Source organism: Choloepus didactylus, chromosome 27 (assembly GCF_015220235.1).
Source record: "Choloepus didactylus isolate mChoDid1 chromosome 27, mChoDid1.pri, whole genome shotgun sequence".
In the NCBI taxonomy this organism is placed as follows: domain Eukaryota; kingdom Metazoa; phylum Chordata; class Mammalia; order Pilosa; family Megalonychidae; genus Choloepus; species Choloepus didactylus.
This window is the reverse complement of record NC_051333.1, coordinates 15,238,403-15,259,399: the sequence shown is the minus strand read 5'-3', so window position 1 is coordinate 15,259,399 and position 20,997 is coordinate 15,238,403. Positions and strand designations below refer to the sequence as shown.

Below are 20,997 nucleotides of genomic sequence, written 5' to 3'. Positions count from 1 at the left end.
TGAACTCTCCCATTCACTCCACAAATACCTATTGAGCACCTACTGTGTGCCAGGCCTTATTCTAGAAGCTGGAGATACGGCACTGAACAAGACAGAAGAGCCCTGGCTCTTGGGGAGCTCGCGGTTGGAGAGGGTCCTTCTCAGGGAAGTTAATGCCAGGACTCCGCAGCCTGATTTCGTGAGTTTGAATCCAGCTCTGCCATTTCCTAGCTGTGGACAAGGGTACTGTACTTAGCACTATATAAACGTTAATTCTCTGTTGTCATTATTACTATTTTCCAGATCTCTCAATTGTCTCCTCCTCTGGGAAGTCCTCTCTGATTGCCGCAGACTTTTGTCTAGTACCTCCTCTGAGCACCCACAGCCCCTGGGCTTTCCTCCTACCCCCGATCCCTCTGCGGTGCCTCCTGCATCCAACCCTGAACTCGCTGCACTATTATTCCCATCATGGCCCCAATCACTCTGGGCTGTCACTGTTTGGTGACGGATGTGTCTCCCCCACTGGACAGGAGCATGGTGAGCGCAGGGACCAGGGATTGATCGATTACCTCTGTCCCAGAATCACCCTGCACAGGAGCGGACACACAGCAGGCACTCAGTTAACATACTGAAGACAGGAACGTTCACCACAGCCGAGGGAAATACTGGGACAATTTGAGCGTTTCTTACCCTAGTGGTTCAGGGGATGGGACTTATTAGGCGAGATCTAGGGGTTCCCACCCCGCCCCCGGCCCAGGGCAACAGAACTTCGGCACCGAGTGGAACGCGGGGTAACAGTGCCCCCTTGTGGTCGCCTGCCATTTTAGAACCCCGGTTCCGGTGCTGCGCTCCCCAGACTGACGGAGGGTTACCGCGGTCCCACCTGGCCGCCCATGAACAACCAGGCGCGAGCCCCAGCCCCCTCCCAGGTCCGGACCCCAACCCCGACCCGGACCCCGACACAACTCCGGGCCCCGACTCCGGTCCGTCCCCCGCCTCCGGTCCGCCCCCTGACCCCAGTCCGCCCCCCGACCCCGGTAAGGACATCAACCGTGGTGCGCACCCCGACCTCGGTCCGCACCCCGACTCCGGTCCGTCCCCCGACCCCGGTCCGCCCTCCGACCCCGGTACGGACACTAACTGTGGTCGGAGCCCCCAACACAGCCCCAGCCCGGGCCGCCGCCCCGATCCCGGAAGCGGTCTCGGTCCCGGAAGTGGTCTCGGTCCCGGAAGCGGTCTTGGTCCGGGAATCCCTCCCGACCCCCGTCCTGCCTTTGGATCCGCCCCCAGAAGAAGCTCTCGAGTCACCTCCGTCGCCTGATGAGGATCCTGTGTGGGTACCGAGTCTGAAGCGGGTCCCATCAGTTACCAGTTTATCTAGGATGGCCCAGGGGTCCCTTCCGGCCGCCGCTCCAGCGTCCACTACGGTACTGGGGCCCACCTCTGAGATCACCCCGAGGGCGGACTTATTGTCCAGGTTGAGCAACCTCACTCCCGGGCCCGTCCCGGCACCGGTTCTGGAGACCAACCCGTCGCTCACCTCCTTACCGATTTCCAACAACACGCGCGCCTCCGCCAACACGCGCGCCTCCACCAGCGAGAACTTCCAAATGGACAAGAAAATCACGATTCGAGTGATCTACTGGTGAGGGACTGCCCCCACCCACACATGCCTTCCTCCCCATTGGGAAGGGGCTGGATGTAGGTGCTGGAGCTCTGGTCAAGGTGAGGGGAGGGAGTCCGATAGCACCCCAAAGTTGGAAACTTGGCTCCCTCTGTGATTCTTTTTGAGGCTAGAGAAATCTGGGTTCAAATCCCCACCCTGCTGCAGCACCGCGATTCCTGACTCTGTGCTTCATTCACTTTCATTCATTCATTTTTTTCAACATTTTGAACTTTTAATTTTGAAATACTTTCAAACTTATAGGACAGTTACAAAAATAATACAAACCTCATACAGAGGACTCTAACATACTTCTATCCCCCAAGATACCCAGATCCACCAATTTTGACATTTTGCCACACTTGCCATATCATTCTATCAGTATATCTATCTGTCTGTGTGTCCGTCAATCCATTTGATGAACATTTGAGTACAGGTAGCATAGATCATTGGTGTAAAGCTTACAGTCTACATTCCACTTTTTTTCATATGTCCTGATAATGTCCTTTTTTTTTTATCATCATTTTATTGAGATATATTCACATACCATGCAGTCATACAAAACAAATTGTACTTTCGATTGTTTACAGTACCATTACATAGTTGTACATTCATCACCTAAATCAATCCCTGACACCTTCATTAGCACACACACAAAAATAACAAGAATAATAATTAGAGTGAAAAAGAGCAATTGAAGTAAAAAAGAACACTGGGTACCTTTGTCTGTTTGTTTCCTTCCCCTACTTTTCTACACATCCATCCATAAACTAGACAAAGTGGAGTTTGGTCCTTATGGCTTTCCCAATCCCATTGTCACCCCTCATAAGCTACATTTTTATACAACTGTCTTCGAGATTCATGGTTCTGGGTTGTAGTTTGATAGTTTCAGGTATCCACCACCAGCTACCCCAATTCTTTAGAACCTAAAAAGGGTTGTCTAAAGTGTGCGTAAGAGTGCCCACCAGAGTGATCTCTCGGCTTGTTTTGGAATCTCTCTGCCACTGAAGCTTATTTCATTTCCTTTCACATCCCCCTTTTGGTCAAGAAGATGTTCTCCGTCCCACGATGCCGGGTCTACATTCCTCCCCGGGAGTCATATTCCACGTTGCCAGGGAGATTCACTTTCCTGGGTGTCTGATCCCACGTAGGGGGGAGGGCAGTGATTTCACCTTTCAAGTTGGCTTAGCCAGAGAGAGAGGGCCACATCTGAGCAACAAAGAGGCATTCAGGAGGAGACTCTTAGGCACAAATATAGGGAGGCCTAGCCTCTCCTTTGCAGCAACCGTCTTCCCAAGGGTAAAACTTATGGTAGAGGGCTCAACCCATCAAACCACCAGTCCCCTATGTCTGTGGTCATGTTAGCAACCATGGAGGTGGGGTAGGCGAATACCCCTGCATTCTCCACAGGCTCCTCAAGGGGGCACTACATCTTTTTTTTTTTTTTTTCCTTGTTTGTCTTTTTTCTTTTTTTTTTTTTTTAACTTTCCCTTCTTTTTTAAATCAACTGTATGAAAAAAAAAAGTTAAAAAGAAAACAAACATACAATAAAAGAACATTTCAAAGAGACCATAACAAGGGAGTAAGAAAAAGACAACTAACCTAAGATAACTGCTTAACTTCCAACATGTTCCTACTTTACGCCAAGAAAGTTACATAATATAGCAACATTTCAGTGAACTTGTTCCTACTACATCCATCAGAAATTAACAGACCATAGTCATTTCTGGGCATCCCCAGAACGTTAAATAGCTTATCTGTTCTTCTTGGATTATTGTTCCCCCTTCCTTAATTGCTCTCTACTGCTAGTTCCCCTACATTCTACATTATAAACCATTTGTTTTACATTTTTCAAAGTTCACATTAGTGGTAGCATATAATATTTCTCTTTTTGTGCCTGGCTTATTTCGCTCAGCATTATGTCTTCAAGGTTCATCCATGTTGTCATATGTTGCACCAGATCGTTCCTTCTTACTGCCGCGTAGTATTCCATCGTGTGTATATACCACATTTTATTTATCCACTCATCTGTTGAAGGACATTTGGGTTGTTTCCATCTCTTGGCAATTGTGAATAATGCTGCTATGAACATTGGCATGCAGATATCTGTTTGTGTCACTGCTTTCCGATCTTCCGGGTATATACCGAGAAGTGCAATCGCTGGATCGAATGGTAGCTCTATATCTAGTTTTCTAAGGAACCACCAGACTGACTTCCAGAGTGGCTGAACCATTATACAGTCCCACCAACAATGAATAAGAGTTCCAATTTCTCCACATCCCCTCCAGCATTTGTAGTTTCCTGTTTGTTTAATGGCAGCCATTCTAACCGGTGTTAGATGGTATCTCATTGTGGTCTTAATTTGCATCTCTCTAATGGCTAGTGAAGCTGAACATTTTTTCATGTGTTTCTTGGCCATTTGTATTTCCTCTTCAGAGAACTGTCTTTTCATATCTTTTGCCCATTTTATAATTGGGCTGTCTGTACTATTGTCATTGAGTTGTAGGATTTCTTTGTATATGCAAGATATCAGTCTTTTGTCAGATACATGGTTTCCAAAAATTTTTTCCCATTGAGTTGGCTGCCTCTTTACCTTTTTGAGAAATTCCTTTGAGGTGCAGAAACTTCTAAGCTTGAGGAGTTCCCATTTATCTGTTTTCTCTTTTGTTGCTTGTGCTTTGGGTGTAAAGTCTAGGAAGTGGCCGCCTAATACAAGGTCTTGAAGATGTTTTCCTACATTATCTTCTAGGAGTTTTATGGTACTTTCTTTTATATTGAGATCTTTGGTCCATTTTGAGTTAATTTTTGTGTAGGGGGTGAGGTAGGGGTCCTCTTTCATTCTTTTGGATATGGATATCCAAGTCTCCCAGCCCCATTTGTTGAAAAGACCATTATGGCTCAGTTCAGTGACTTTGGGGGCCTTATCAAAGATCAGTCGGCCATAGATCTGAGGGTCTATCTCTGAATTCTCAATTCGATTCCATTGATCTATATGTCTATCTTTGTGCCAGTACCATGCTGTTTTGGCAACTGTGGCTTTATAATAAGCTTCAAAGTCAGGGAGTGTAAGTCCTCCCACTTCGTTTTTCTTTTTTAGAGTGTCTTTAGCAATTTGAGGCATCTTCCCTTTCCAAATAAATTTGATAACTAGCTTTTCCAAGTCTGCAAAGTAGGTTGTTGGAATTTTGATTGGGATTGCATTGAATCTGTAGATGAGTTTGGGTAGAATTGACATCTTAATGACATTTAGCCTTCCTATCCATGAACATGGAATACTTTTCCATCTTTTAAGGTCCCCTTCTATTTCTTTTAGTAGAGTTATGTAGTTTTCTTTGTATAGGTCTTTTACATCTTTGGTTAAGTTGATTCCTAGGTACTTGATTTTTTTAGTTGCTATTGAAAATGGTATCTTTTTCTTGAGTGTCTCTTCAGTTTGTTCATTTCTAGCATATAGAAACATGACTGACTTATGTGCATTAATCTTGTATCCTGCTACTTTGCTAAATTTGTTTATTAGCTCTAGTAGCTGTATCGTCGATTTCTCAGGGTTTTCTAGATATAAGATCATATCATCTGCAAACAATGACAGTTTTACTTCTTCTTTTCCAATTTGGATGCCTTTTATTTCTTTGTCTTGCCGGATTGCCCTGGCTAGCAGTTCCAGCACAATGTTGAATAACAGTGGTGACAGCGGGCATCCTTGTCTTGTTCCTGATCTTAGAGGGAAGGCTTTCAATCTCTCACCATTGAGTACTATGCTGGCTGTGGGTTTTTCATATATGCTCTTTATCATGTTGAGGAAGTTTCCTTCAATTCCTACCTTTTGAAGTGTTTTTATCAAAAAGGGATGTTGGATTTTGTCAAATGCTTTTTCAGCATCTATTGAGATGATCAATTGATTTTTCACTTTTGACTTGTTAATGTGTTGTAATACATTGATTGTTTTTCTTATGTTGAACCATCCTTGCATGCCTGGAATGAACCCCACTTGGTCATGGTGTATGATTTTTTTAATGTGTCTTTGGATTCGATTTGCAAGTATTTTGTTGAGGATTTTTGCATCTATATTCATTAGGGAGATTGGCCGGTAGTTTTCCTTTTTTGTAGCATCTTTGCCTGGTTTTGGTATTAGATTGATGTTAGCTTCATAAAATGAGTTAGGTAGTGTTCCATTTTTTTCAATGTTTTGAAAGAGTTTGAGTAAGATTGGTGTCAGTTCTTTCTGGAAAGTTTGGTAGAATTCCCCTGTGAAGCCATCTGGCCCTGGGCATTTATTTGTGGGAAGATTTTTGATGACTGATTGGATCTCTTTGCTTGTGATGGGTTGGTTGAGGTCTTCTATTTCTTCTCTGGTCAGTCTAGGTTGTTCATATGTTTCCAGGAAATTGTCCATTTCTTCTACATTATCCAGTTTGTTGTTCATAATATCCTCTTATAATTTTTTTAATTTCTTCAGGATCTGCAGTTATGTCACCTTTTTCATTCATTATTTTGTTTATATGGGTCTTCTCTCTTTTTGATTTTGTCAGTCTAGCTAGGGGCTTGTCAATCTTGTTGATCTTCTCAAAGAACCAACTTTTGGTGATATTTATCCTCTCTATTGTTTTTTTGTTCTCTATGTCATTTATTTCTGCTTTAATCCTTGTTATTTCTTTTCTTCTACTGGGTTTAGGATTGGTTTGCTGTTCATTTTCTAGCTTCTTCAGTTGATCCATTAGTTCTTTGATTTTGGCTCTTTCTTCCTTTTTAATATATGCATTTAGTGCTATAAATTTCCCCCTCAGCACTGCTTTTGCTGCATCCCATAGGTTTTGGTATGTTGTGTTCTCATTTTCATTCGTCTCTATATATTTAGCAATTTCTCTTGCTATTTCTTCTTTAACCCACTGATTGTTTAGGAGTGTGTTGTTTAACCTCCAGGTATTTGTGAATTTTCTAAGTCTCTGATGGTTATTGACTTCTAATTGTATTCCATTGTGGTCAGAGAATGTGCTTTGAATAATTTCAATCTTTTTAAATTTATTGAGGCTTGTTTTATGTCCCAGCATATGATCTATTCTGGAGAAAGTTCCATGAGCACTAGAAAAGTATGTGTATCCTGGTGATTTGGGATGTAATGTCCTGTATATGTCTGTTAAATCTAATTCATTTATCAGATTGTTTAGGTTTTCAATTTCCTTATTGGTCTTCTGTCTGGTTGATCTATCTATAGGAGAGAGTGATGTGTTGAAGTCTCCCACAATTATTGTGGAAACATCAATTGCTTCCTTTAGTTTTTCCAGTGTTTCTCTCATGTATTTTGTGGCACCTTGATTGGGTGCATAGACATTTACGATTGTTATTTCTTCTTGCTGAATTGCCCCTTTTATTAGTATGTAGTGGCCTTCTTTGTCTCTCAAAACATCCCTGCATTTGAAGTCTATTTTATCTGAGATTAATATTGCTACACCTGCTTTCTTTTGGCTGTGGCTTGCATGAAATATTTTTTTCCATCCTTTCACTTTCAGTTTCTTTGTGTCCCTGTGTCTAAGATGAGTCTCTTGTATGCAACATATTGATGGTTTATTTTTTTTGATCCATTCTGCGAATCTATATCTTTTAATTGGGGAGTTTAATCCATTTACATTCAACGTTAAAACCGTGAAGGCATTTCTTGAATCGGCCATCTTATCCTTTGGTTTATGTTTGCCATATTTTTCCCTCTCTCTATTAATATCCTTTATTGTACCCATACCGAATCTCTTTAGTACTGAACCTTTCTCCAAGTCTCTCTGTCCTGTCTTTGTTTCTCTGTCTGTAGGGCTCCCTTGAGTATCTCCAGTAGGGCAGGTCTCTTGTTAACAAATTCTCTCAGCATTTGTTTGTCTGTGAAAAATTTAAGCTCTCCCTCAAATTTGAAGGAGAGCTTTGCTGGATAAAGTATTCTTGGCTGGAAATTTTTCTCACTCAGAATTTTAAATATATCGTGCCACTGCCTTCTTTCCTCCATGGTGGCTGCTGAGTAGTCACTACTTAGTCTTATGCTGTTTCCTTTGTATGTGGTGAATTGCTTTTCTCTTGCTGCTTTCAGAACTTGCTCCTTCTCTTCTGTGTTTGACAGTGTGATCAGTATATGTCTCGGAGTGGGTTTATTTGGATTTATTCTATTTGGAGTTCGCTGAGCATTTATGATTTGTGTATTTATGTTGTTTTGAAGATTTGGGAAGTTTTCCCCAACAATTTCTTTGAATACTCTTCCTAGACCTTTACCCTTTTCTTCCCCTTCTGGGACACCAATGAGTCTTATATTTGGACGTTTCATATTATCTATCATATCCCTGAGGTCCATTTCGATTTTTTCAATTTTTTTCCCCATTCTTTCTTTTATGCTTTCATTTTCCATTCTGTCATCTCCCAGGTCACTGATTCGTTGTTCAACTTCCTCTAGTCTTGTACTATGAGTGTCCAGAATGTTTTTAATTTGGTCAACAGTTTCTTTAATTTCCATAAGATCATCCATTTTTTTATTTAGTCTTGCAATGTCTTCTTTATGCTCTTCTAGAGTCTTCTTGATTTCCTTCATATCCCGTACTATGGTCTCATTGTTCATCTTTAGTTCTTTGAGTAGCTGCTCTAGGTGCTGTGTCTCTTCTGGTCTTTTGATTTGGGTGCTTGGGCTTGGGTTATCCATATCGTCTGGTTTTTTCATATGCTTTATAATTTTCTGTTGTTTTTGGCCTCGTGGCATTTGCTGAACTTGATAGGGTTCTTTTAGGGTTTGTAGACCTATTGAAGTCCTTATCTCTAATTTATCAGATCTACAGCTTCGTGGAGTACACTTTCTCTAACTAACCAGCAGGTGGCGTCCACGAGCCACCTGTTCTCCACAAGCCAGCTCTCCCCTGCTTAGCCTTTTTTTTGGTGAGTGGGGGAGTGAGTCTTGTGGGGCCCAATTGGTGTACCAAGCTTGCGTGTGTAGTTGGTGTTGCCTGCCCTGTATGTGGGGCGTGTTTCTGGGCAGTCGGGGAGGGGGGGTGGCCCTAACAATCAAATCTCCCTGATGATCCTAGAGTTTTAAAGCTGCTGCAATAGTCTAATCCTTCAGTTCAGTCCTGCCACAGTTTGTCTCTGCCACTGACCCACAAGTCTTTGGTATTGGCGTATGGCTCCTGAGACTTGCAAGTGGGCCCCTCTTCCAGGCTGTGCACCCCGGGTCCTCTGTTGAGGGATGACTGTGCTATGTCACAGGTGAGTGCCGTCCCTCCAGGGCAGTTCTGGGCTGCTGGGCTTTGTAGGGAGGCTCCCAGTCTGCTCAAATGATGGCTGAATGGGGCTTTGTTAATTCACACTGCTCCACCTTCCCAGCTCTGGGACAATCAGCTGAGGTTGCAGGGAAGGCTACTGATAATGTCCTTTTGAGCCTTCTCTCCACCCATGTCAGATCTTGTCCAGGAACATGTTTTGCCTTTAATTGTCATTGTCTCTTTAGTTACTCTTTTTTTAAAAATCGTGGGCATTTACGTAAAACATAAACTTTCCCATCTCAATCCCTCCCAAGCCTACCATTCAGTGAGATTAATCACGGTGGAACCGTCACCACCTTCCTTCCCTAAAACTTTTACATCTCCCCAAACAGAAACCCTATGCCCATTTGGCATTAACTCCCCATTCCCCCTGCCCCTGGCCCCTGTCAACCTGCACTCTAATTTCTGCCTCTATGAGTTTGCACATTCTCCGATATTTTCTTTGTAGTTACCACGGGGCTTAAACTTAACATCCTAAAACTGACAATTTCCTTTGCTTTGATACCAACTTAACTTCACTAGCATACACAAACTACATTTCTACACCCCTCTGTCCACCCCCCCCACTTTTATGTAGTTCTTGTCATAAATTATGTGTTTATACATGATGAATCCAAAACTACTGATTTACCATTACATTTTATGCATTTGTCGTTTAGATCTGGTGGGAAGTAAAAAGGAGTTATAATCCAAAAATACAATAGTGCTGGCATTTATTTTACCCATGTCATTACCCTCACTGGAGATCTTTATTTCTTCATGTGTCTTTGATTTATTGTCTGTTGTCCTTTCCTCTCAAACGGTAGAACTCTTTTCTTTTTTGGTATTTTTTGTTTTTTTTTATTGTAGAACTCTTTTTAGTATCTCTTGGTGGGGTGGTTTAGTGGTGATCCATTCCCTAGCTTTTATCTGGGAATGTCTTAATTTATTTCTCATTTTTGAAAGACAGTTTTGCCAGACATAGCATTTTTGGTTGGCACTTTTTTGCTTTCAACACTTTAAATATGTCCTCCCACTGCGTTCTTGCTTCCATGGTTTTTGATGGGAAATCTTTCTTTAATCTTATTGAGGTTGCCTTGTACATGACATGTTGCTTCTCTCTAGTGGCTTTCAGAATTCTCTATCTTTGGCATTTGACAATTTAATTATAGTATGCTGCAGTGTGGTCTATTTGGGTTTCTCCTGTTTGAGTTCATTGAATGTCTTGAATGTACCTATTCATGTCTTTTGTTAAATTTGTGAAGTTTTCAGCCATTATTTCCTTGAATATTCTCTCTACCGCTTTCTTTTTTCTCCTTCTGGGACTCCCATAATGTATATATTGGTATGCTTGATGGTGGCTAGTGTTATGACAGAACTTTCCTTGAATGCCAGGAGCTAAGAAAAAAGAAGAAGAAAAGAAAACAGCTTTCCCAGTCTTTGCAGATTGATCTATGCAAGTGCTCTCCTTCAGGGATTATCTATAAAATGAGTTTAGAGAATAGCTTGAGGCCAAAGTGTAGGGGTTACCCTGATCCTTTCTGAGCATGCTTCTTGTTTTAGGCATATGCATGAGGCTCTGGGAATTACCCTATTTACACAGGTTCAAATGTCCCCCTTCCCTAGGAAACAGTTTCCTTTCCATCCCAGGCACTGCACTGTACATCTCACAGTCAGCAATCCCTCGCCCCAGGCAGCCACTCGAGTGCTCTCCCACAGCGTTCTATAGGAGAGCTCTCTGTGAACTGCCTTCCACCTGCAGGGCAAGTTCTGTTTCTGGGACTGCAAGTCCCTCAGGCCACCACCGGACGGACTGGGCCGGACACGCACACTCCTAGTCTGTGCACGAGGGTTGCTCTGCTCCCTCTGGAACCGGTACCTGGGACTCACATTGGGAGCATGGGCTGGCTGTGCACCAAGCTGGTGAGAAGTGGGGTTAGAGATCCTCCTGCTTAATTTTCAGTGGCCTTTTTCTTGATTCGGTGCTCAGCTTGGTACAGCAGCCCTTTAACTATTTTCTGGTGCTTTAAGAAAGATGTTTCTGCCTGTTGTTACTGGTTGTTCAAAGCTTCTATGGGGGCATGGAAGCATCTCACCCTGCCATGCTGAATGGGATGGGCCCCCCCATTCATTCACTTTTGAGTGCCCTGGCCATTGTGTGCCACGTCTGTGTTGGGAATGGAGCCCTGGGCAGAGCCACCTGCTCCCCTCCCGAGGCAAAGTGCTACTGACACAAAAGGAGCATGTTATTTTGAAGGGAGATGAACCCTCTTAGGGAGGACATGGACCCTTTAGGCTGGGAGGCAGGGGCGGCCTTTTTGAGGAGGTGGCCCTGGTGCTGTACTCTGAGATGAGAGCCACCTACTAAGGCAGAGCCGGGGAAGGTGATCACGGTGTCAAGGTCGCGGGAGCAGCAAGTGCAAAGGCCCGGGGATGCTGGATTCTCTTCTCTTTCACTGTCCCAGATCTGAGCTCCTGTTTGCGAACAACATCAATAATGATAATGTTCGTTGACTCCCCGAGGTCGAAAGTCCAGGGCTGAATGTGGCCACGGGAAGGGGCTGTGGTTTCCCCCTCCAATCCCTGGCCACTGTCCTGTTCCAGAAGGCTCTCCATGCCCTTGTCTCGCTTCTCTCTCTGCTGCTCCTTCCTGCTCTCTGCCTCTCTCCCCAACCTACTCTCTCTTTTCCTTTCCTCAGTTGTACGTGTCTCTCTTTCTCCCTCTCACTGTCTCTGGCTCCTTGTCTCCCCTGCTATTTCTTTCTCTGCCCACGTTCTTCCTTTCCATCGCTTCCTCTGTCTCTATCAATTCATTAATTTATTCATTCAACAACTATTTATTAAGCACCTACCATGGTTTTCAGCCCTGGGGAATCCCAAGACAGGGCGCCTTTCCAACACTGACGTTCTGGCGTGGTGGGGCAGGCGATAAGCAATTTGAGAAAGAGTAAATTATCTAGTATATTAGAAAGTGATCAGTGCTGTGGATAAAAGGTGCCGTGGGGGGTGTTTTTTGCCGTTTTAGCTTGGGTGGCTAGGAAGGGGCTCACCGAGAAGGTGATGGATGAACAAGTGCCTGGAGGAGGGAAGTGAGGGGACCGTGCAGACCCCAGGGGAAGCATTTGCAGAGGGAACACCCAGTGCACGGGCCCCGAGGCAGGGGCTTGTCTGGAGCGTGGGAAGAAGACGGAGGGTGGGCCTGTAGCTGGAGCGCGGTGAGCGAGGTGGCGAGTCCGGGGGATGACGGTGGGTAGGTGTTGGGGGCTGACCGTGAGCGGGAGGACTGGCTCTTACCTTGAGTGAGATGGACCCCTGGGCGGGCCCTGAACAGGGCAGGGACGCGATCAGACTCAGGTGTTCACAGGCTCCCTGTACGGTTGGGGATCTACTGATGCCGCATCTTCCCTTCCTCTCTTTCTGCCTCTGCTGTCGGCCTCCAGTGGCCTCTGAAGCTACAGCCTTCGGGTGAGTAGTTTTGGTTTGGGAAGTGGGGGGAGTTTGGGGAGGGGTGCCTGTTTCCCCTGCCCTGTGGCCCCGTGACCTGTGAACCTGTGACACCCACCCCCCTGCCCGCTTCTTCCCTGCAGTATATTCTACTGAAAAGGAGTCTGGAGCTGCAGTTTCCAAATCGTCTACTCTTTGTAAGTGTACTGGTAGCCTGGGGGGAACGGGTGTGGGTGGGGTGGTGCTCAGGGCCCCGAGATCCCTGAGGGGCTCCCGAGAACTCTCAGCATCCCCCAACTGCCAACCTTCCCTCCCCAGGAGGAGGAGAGATCTTCCCAGGCCATAGGGGAGTTTGAAGTGTTTGTGGACGGACAACTGGTCCATTCGAAGAAGGTGATTCTGAGCAAAGGGTCCTGGATGGGGCAGGAGGGTGGTGCTGGGGTTTGGGGGTGTGTGGGAGACATGTTTGTGCTCTTTCTCTCTGTGCCCAGAAAGGTGATGGTTTTGTGGATGACGGCAAGATGCAGAAAATTGTGAGCAGTATCAACGAGGCAATCAAGAAAAGGTAGCAGGCAACTGGTGAGCTGGAGGTGAGGCCAGGGCCTGTGGAGGTGGCCGTGGGAGGGCAGAGGCTGGAGCGGGGTCGGGGGCAGGACACTGTCTAGGAATCACGGCCCGAGTCCTAGCTCAGCTAGTCCTCACTTAAAACCAGAGACAAGTCACCCACACCCTATTCTGAGCCTCAGTTTCCTCCTCTGTGAAATGGGGTTGTTGAAACGATTCAGTGAGATGGCTCATGTAAGGCAACTAATGGTATGTGGAGTTTTTGCTTGGTGGGTACAGTGTTAGTGAATAAATTTTTTTAAAAAGGCAAAAAAATAAGTGGCACAGGGTAGGGCTCACTGTTTATAGTCTGTACTTTTTTTTTCAAAAGAGCATTTTAATTTTTTTTTAGTTGTAAAGCTGGGCTAGCCAATAACAGCATGTGGGTATTTAAATTAAATTTACTTGGAATTAAATACAGTTAAACAAACTGACTCATCTATCACGCTAGCCACATTTCAAGTCTTCAGTAGCCACAGATGGCTACAGCCTGTGGTAATGGATGGTATAGATAGAGAACAGGGAATCCATCGTCACAGTAAGTTCTGATAGTAGCATCGTTCAAAGGTTTTAAAGTATATGCTGAATAATTTACTTGCCACTGATAGTGGATTTTTTAAGGCATTTACTGCATACACATTTGCAAGTGCTACTAGCTTAGTCCTTTGTCTGTTGCGTATATATGTTTCCACTTTTATTTTCAACTTTACTGAGGTATAATTGATGTATAAGAAATAGTACATGTTGGAAGTGTACAAGTTGATGAGTTTTGACCTGGGCGTGCACCTGGGAAACCACCACCACAGTCAAGATAATGAACATGTCCATCGCCCCAAAAGTTTCCTCATGAGTTTTTGTAATCTCTTCTTTCTGCTGCTTGGTCCCAGGCAACCACTGATCTGCTTTCTGTCACTGTAGGTTAGTTTACATTTTCTAGAATTTTATATAAATGGAGGGCGTAATTTTTAAAACCTTTTTTGTTGTGGAAATTTCTAGACATATATAATAGTTGTGAGTATAAGAGAATGAACTCCATATAGTCATGACCCAGGTTAACTTTTATCAACTTTCCCTTGTCTTGTTTCATTTATTCTCCTCCCACTTTTTTTTTTTTTTTACTTTTTTTTTAATTATATTCAGTTTTATTGAAATATATTCACATACCATACAGTCATCCATGGTGTGCAATTGACTGTTCACAGTACCATCATATAGTTATGCATCCATCACCCCAGTCTATTTTTGAACATTTTCCTTATGTCAGAATCAGAATTAGAATAAAAAATAAAAGTAAAAAAGAACACCCAATCCACAAGGTTTTCACAATCACGCTGTCACCTCTCGTAAGCTACATTGTCATACAATCTTCTTTAAGAGTCAAGGCTACTGGGTTGGAGTTTGGTAGTTTCAGGAATTTACTTCTAGCTATTTCAATACATTAAAACTTAAAAAGTATTATCTATATAGTGCATAAGAATATCCATCAGCGTGACCTCTCAGCTCCATTTGAAATCTCTCAGCCACTGATGCTTTATTTTGTCTCATTTTGCATCCCCCTTTTGGTCAAGAAGATATTCTCAATCCCATGATGCCGGGTCCAGATTCATCCCCGGGAATCATATCCTGTGTTTCCAGGGAGATTTACACCCCTGGGAGTCAGGTCCCACGTAGGGGGGAGGGCAGAGTTCACCTGCCTAAGTGGCTTAGTTAGAGAGAAAGAGAGGGCCACGTCTGAGCAACAAAGAGGCACTCAGGGGGACACTCTTAGGCACAATTATATGCATGTTTAGCCTCTCCTTTGCATTTACTATAGAATTTTAATGTAGATTCCAGACCTCAGGTCATTTCACTAGTAAATAAATACTTCAGTGTGCATCTCAGATAGATACTTTTTGACGTATATGTGAGACCATTAACACATGCAACCAAAATTTGTTTCCCAATTCAGTTTTACTGAGATATAGTCACATACCCTACAATCATCTACAGTGTACAATCAGTTGTTCACAGTGCCCTCAAATAGGTGTGTATTCATCACCAAAATCAATTTTTGAACATTTTCATTACTCCAAAAATTTAAAATAAGAATAAAAATATATGCAAAGAAGACAACCAAAATATCCCATCCCCTTCCTTCCCCCCTATTTTTCATTTAGTTTTGTTCCCATTTTTCTACCCATCTGTCCATACACTGGATAAAGGGAGTGTGAGCCACAAGGTTTCCACAATCACACAGTCACACCATGTAAACTACATGGTTATACAATCATCTTCAAGAATCCAAGGCTACTAGGTTGCAGTTCCACAGTTTCAGGTATTTCCTTCTAGCTGTTCCAATACACTGAAAACTAAAAAAAGGTATCTATATGGCACATAAGAATAACCTCCAGAATGACCTCTCAACTACATTTAAAATCTCTCAGTCACTGAAATTTTATTTTGTTTCATTTCTCTCCCCCCTTTTGGTCCAAGAAGGCTTTCTCAATCCCATGATGCTGGGTCCAGGCTCATCCCTGGGAGTCATGTCCCATGTTGCCAGGGAGACTTACACCCCTGGGAGTCATGTCCCACGTAGGCAGGAGGGCAGTGAGTTTACCTGCTGAGTGGGCTTAGAGAGGAGGGCCACATCTGAGCAACAAAAGAGGTTCTCTGGGGGTGACTCTTGGGCACAATTATAAAAAGACTTAGCCTCTCCTTTTCAGTAACAAGCTTCATAAGGGCAAGCCCAAGATTGAGGGCTCAGAAACATCTCTTCCTTTGGTCTCACACAGAAGTTGAAGTTTTAAAACAGTCAATATCTTCCTTTACCCTTTGGCCTGATTTGCCTTAGTCCTAACCAGATCCACTTCATTCCTATATCTAACTGAAGTCTGAACTCTTTTTAAGCTTTTTTAACAGTTGTTGTCTCAGGTAATACTGACATTCATAGCTGCCAGACTCTAGCTCTGAGTTTCAGGTGTCACACTGATACTTGATGTTCCAGGGACTGACGTTATACACAAGGAGCTCAGCATCTCAGAATTTAAAGACAACCATTACAATTCAGGAATGGATGTGACTGCCATAAGAGCTTACAATCTAGGGACCTTTACAATAAGCATTCCCCTGATAACTTGTGCTCTAAGATTCAGTTCTCAGAGTTTACACATTATAGTTAGTCCATATTAGTGAGGTGTTACAATGTTTGTCTTTTTGTTTCTGGTGTATTTCACTCAAAATACTGTCCTCAAGATCCATTCATTTAGTTTTATGTCTCACCACTTCATTCCTTCTTTCAGCCACTCAATATTCTATTGTACGCAAACACCACACTTCACTATTCTGCTCATCTGTCGATGTACCATTAGTCCACCTCAATCCATTGTATGCAACCAAATTTTAAAGATGTTTTAGTATCTTCTAATTCCTACACATGTATCGCAAACATATCTTTTTACAGTTGGTTTGTGGAGTTAGGATCCAGACAGGTCCATGTGTTTTATTATTAGCTGTTTTTAAAGAACTATAAACCTGATTTTGTTTTTTGTTTTGAATCCCTACTAAATGCCAGACACTTAGGTCTATTTTTAGCAGCCAGGTGGGGTGTGGGGTCAGTGAAGGTGGGGTAGAAGTCTATTTCTCACACCTGTCATTATGTAGACTAGGGTGGTGTATATGCACTCAGCTTCCTGGGTCATGGAGACCTGAGTTCATGTCCTGGATCCGCCAGCTATACCGGGCCAAAGTGAGGTGAGGCTAGACGTGCTAAAGGCTTGCCAAAGTCCTTCTTCAATATGTGATAGCAGTTGTTATTATTGCAATCAGTAAGGACTCTTCTGTGTGCAGCAGAAAATGCAGCCCAAACTGGCTTAAGGAAAAAAAAAACAGCTCATAAGAAATGAGTCCAGGGTGCCACAGGTATGGCTGGATGCAGGCACCTGAAGGCTGCCACTGGGACGCTAACTCTCCTTTCTTCTGGGTTCTGGTTTTTTGTTCCCCTACCCCCCACCCCCAGGCTGGTTTTATTCCCCACTCCTAGGGGTACATGTCCTGCAGAAGGTTCTCATTGGCCTAGATAAGGTCACATGTCTATCCCCAAATGAATCACTAAGGCCCAAAGGGGTGTGTGCGCTCATTGGCCAGTCCTGAGTCATGTGCCCACTCCTGGAGCTGGGGGCAGGGTTGCCCCCCACCCCCCACCCCACACCACTGCCAGGAGAATAGGGGTGGGTGCTGGGTGAATAATAACACGTTACCTTACAGATCGGAGGGTGAGTAATAGTGGAATAGAATCCCAGCTTTGGCATTTACTGGCTGTGTGACCTGGGGTCAATGCCTTCACCTCTCTATGCTTCAGTTTCCTCCTCTGTAAACCAGAGATTATGAAAGCCCTCACCTCATTGGAGTTTTTTAAAAAATTATTCAACAGATACTTGCTGAACACCTACTATGTAATGGATACGGTCCTAGGCCCTGGGGATACAGGAGTGAACAAACCCCTGGCCTTCTGGGGCTCACATTGTAGAGGGAGAGACAGACAATGAACATGGTGCATAGGTCAATTGCAAGACCTTTAAGAAGGTGGCAAGTGCTAAGGAGCAAAATAAAGCAGGGAAGGGAATGAGGAGTGCTGGGGAGTTTTTTGTTTTGTTTTTTTTTTTTGGCAATTTTCAGTTTGGTAGTCAGGGAAGGCCTCATTGAGAGGGTGATATTTGAGCACTTGAAGGATGTAAGGGATTGAATCATGGGCTTCTGGGGAAGAAAGCATTACAAGCAGAGGGAGTAGCAAGTGCCAAGGTCCTGGGGTAGGAGTTTGCCAGTTTACTTGGTGTTTTTGAGAAATAGCAAGGAGAGCTGAGTGGGTGTGGAATCCATGTAAAGCTCTAGAACTTTTTTTTTTTTTTTTGCCAGGCATATAGTAATCCCTGTAGAAATGCTATTACTTTTATGGAGTTGTTGCACTCTTGTTATTATTTCTGTGTTTGAAATTATTATCTTCTCTCTTCTTTCCCCATCTCAGGAGCCTCAGCAGGATGACGAGAAGGGCTGAAATGTTGCAGTCAGGTCCTTTTCCGATGGTGGCTGGGGCTAGGGTGGGGCTGGGGAGGGGTGAAGAGGTAAATACATACAGAGACTGCCTTCCTGTGTCCCTGTCTGGCTTGTCTGCTCTTCTGGGGTAAGTAGAGGGCTCCTGTGACAGTGCTTCCAACATCTCGCACATTCTGGGCTGGGAGGGAGGTTTGCCGAATATAAGACTCAGGTTTTCTTCTGGTGGTCTAGCGTCAACTCTTCATGCTGTCAAGGCCAATTTGTTTCTTTTGTGGCTTCTCTGTTTCCCATGCCCTGGTTAGGGGTAAGTTTTGAAACTTTCTGTCTTGTTGGCATTTTTAGGGGTTGAGGAGGCAGGGGATTACAGTGAGTCCCAAATCCTTGACATCCAGAACCCCACTGTACTCCAGAGCCTACTTTCTAAACCCTCAGGTCTTAGCATCCTGGTGTAGGGAGGGGTCTCTGTGACTTGGGGGAGGAGCATTTGTGCATTCAGTAGACATTTGTGGGTCACCTCTCTGCCTGTTACTGTGGGGGATGCTGGGCACATGCCAGGAGACTCAGCTGCATAGACATGGGAGTCAGACTTTGGCTTCACCACTTAGTTGCTGTGTGACCTCCAACGAGGGACATCCCCTCTCTGTGCCTCATTTTCCTCATCTGTAAAATGGGGGGTATAAAACTAACTCTTGGAATTTTTGTGATAATTATATTTTATAAATTATGCCTGGGTAGAGATTAGCATATACACTGGCACAGAATTAGTGCTTGATGTGTGTAGCTTTAGTTGTGTGTGCTTTTGCCTGCAAGTAACAGCAAACTTGACTGCCCATAGCTCACACAACAGCAAAACCAAATTGTTTTCATGAAACAAGTTTTCAGGTGGGCGTGCCATTGGGGACCCATAGTTCTTTTCTACTTTGGTTAATGTGCTGGCTTTGGGGCTCGTGCAGATTGTTCCACGATTGCACTTCTACACATTAATGTCTGGATTCCGGGAGGAAGTGGGTGAAGAAGCAAAGACCTGTCTGCTGGGTCAGTCTCTTCTTACTAAGAAAGCAAAACTTTCCTGGAAGCCCCACTTCGTCTTCTGCTGTGACTCCAGGACAGCACCCTGTCCCCTGCCCACTCACCCATCCCAGTCCATCCTTACCTGCGGACTTGAGATGAGATCATCTTGGGTTATTTGGATAGGCCTCAGATGCCATCCCAAATCTCCTGATAACAGAGAGGCAGAGGGAAATCACAGGCACGCAGGAGACAAGGTGATGGGAAAACAGAGACAGGGATTGGAGTGATGGGGACAGATACCAAGGAATGTCTGAAGCCACCAGAAGTTGGAAGAGGTGAGGAACGGATTCTCTCCCGAGCCTCCCGGCGTAGTGCAGCCCCGCCAGCTCCTCGAGTTCAGACTTCTGGCCTCCAGACTGCAAGAGTAAACGTCTGTTGTTTTAAGCCAGCAAGTTTGTGGTCGTATGTTCCAGCAGATAAAGGAAACGAATATGCTCTCCCTCCTTCCTGTGAAGTGACGTCGTCTTCCTTTCTCTCAACAACCTCCTTACCAAAGTTAGCAGCACGCTCACTCGGCAGGAATGAACCTAGGTGTCTTGTTTTTTTTTTTTAAATTAAGGAAGCTGAAAACTCTAGACAATATAAATCTCATGCAATTCTAGCAAAAAGGCTGAAGGAGCAGTGGGAAAGGAAGAGGAGGAGTGGGTGGGGGTTGTCCATCTGTCTAGTAATCCAACTGTTCACACAACAAACATGCATTGTGCTGGGACACACACACAGCTGTATCCCTGGCTGGTGCTGGGACAGAGGTAAACCAGACAGTCCCTTGATTCAGGCAGCTCATAGTCCAGTGGGGAAGACAGACACGTCGGCGGACAGTGACAACTCATAGTGACCAGTGCTGTGATGGGAAACCACAGGCCAAGGGGTCAGGGCCGGGATGGGGGGCACCTAAAGGATGTGGGGACCAGTCTAGTGTCATGGGTGAGGGTGTGGGATTGGTAATGGGTCATTACACCTCTCTGGGCCTGAGTTTCTTCATCTGTAAAATGGAGCTAAAAACATCTGCTCTCTCAAGTTGTGAGGTCCATGAAGCAGTGTATTTGTAACCACCAAATCAGCCCCTCTTAACTTTATGGATTTAGATTCTATATCAGCCTTGGTTCATTGAAGGAGACAGAAACCACCCTATTTGTTTAGAGCAGAAAAGGATTGATTCCAGCAATTTGGGTGCTTACAGCATGTTGGAAGGGCTGGAGAGTGGGTTCTAGCTGGGCCTCCTGGGAAGACTGCTGTGAACCTGCCACAGAACCGGCTCACCAGGGAGCTGCTGTCCCTGCCAGAATCACGAATGCGGGGCCCCAGAGGCCGCTGCTGGAGCTGCTGGTTGAGGCACACCCGCCCGGCTTGAAGGGTGTCTGCACACCAGCGTTCATTGCACCGTTATTCACAATAGCCAAAAGGTGGAAGCAGCCCAAGTTCATCACTAGATGAATGGCTGGACAAAAGGTGGTCTGTCCATAAGTGCAGCAGTACGCAGCCTTAAAAAGGAATGACGTTCTGAAACATGCTACACGTGGATGAACCTCGGAAACATTAGGCTAAATAACCCAGAGAGAGGAAAAGTATTGTATGATTCTGCTCCCATGACATGTCTAGAATAAGCAAATTTATAGACAGAAAGTATATCAGATTACCAGGGGCTTAGGGGAAGGGGAATGGGGAGTTACTGTTTAATAGGTGGAGTTTCTGTTTTGAGTGATGAAGTTTTAGTAGCACAATAATATAAAAGTAATTAATGCCACCCACTGAGCTGTACATGTAAAAATGCTAAAATGGCAAAATTGATGTTGTATATCTTACCATAATTAAAAAAAAAAAAGACACCCTCTGGTGCTGTCTATCCCCAGCCATGATTCTAGGAGTCAGGGGCTGCCTCCCATTTGCGAAGCTGCTGCCCGGCTAGCAAACTGCCTGTCTGAGCCTCCAGGCCCTGCACGGCCATGT

The 20,997-nt window shown here is 44.5% G+C and overlaps 1 protein-coding gene and 1 long non-coding RNA gene across 3 annotated transcripts; one reads left to right on the top strand and one right to left on the bottom strand.

Annotated features, from left to right (window-relative positions):
- Positions 1–765: 765 nt before the first annotated feature.
- On the top strand, positions 766–19,576 carry SELENOV (selenoprotein V). Of its 2 annotated transcripts, XR_005214421.1 has the most exons (7): positions 766–1,624; positions 12,345–12,369; positions 12,492–12,545; positions 12,667–12,741; positions 12,840–12,938; positions 13,839–13,869; positions 17,951–17,977. XR_005214421.1 is itself a non-coding variant. In XM_037820408.1 (6 exons), the coding sequence occupies exons 1-5, from the start codon at positions 873–875 to the stop codon at positions 12,915–12,917; spliced, it is 984 nt and encodes a 327-aa protein (XP_037676336.1). In that variant the 5' UTR covers positions 768–872; the 3' UTR covers positions 12,918–12,938; positions 17,951–19,576. The 2 variants fall into 2 exon arrangements, 1 of the variants encoding a protein (XP_037676336.1); XM_037820408.1 differs by lacking the exon at positions 13,839–13,869 and having other exon boundaries at positions 768–1,624; positions 17,951–19,576.
- Positions 17,542–19,415, bottom strand: LOC119521767. Its single transcript, XR_005214422.1, has 3 exons — positions 19,291–19,415; positions 19,133–19,197; positions 17,542–18,029 (listed from the first exon to the last, which is right to left on the bottom strand). It is a non-coding gene; the product is annotated as an uncharacterized LOC119521767 (long non-coding RNA).
- Positions 19,577–20,997: the final 1,421 nt, after the last annotated feature.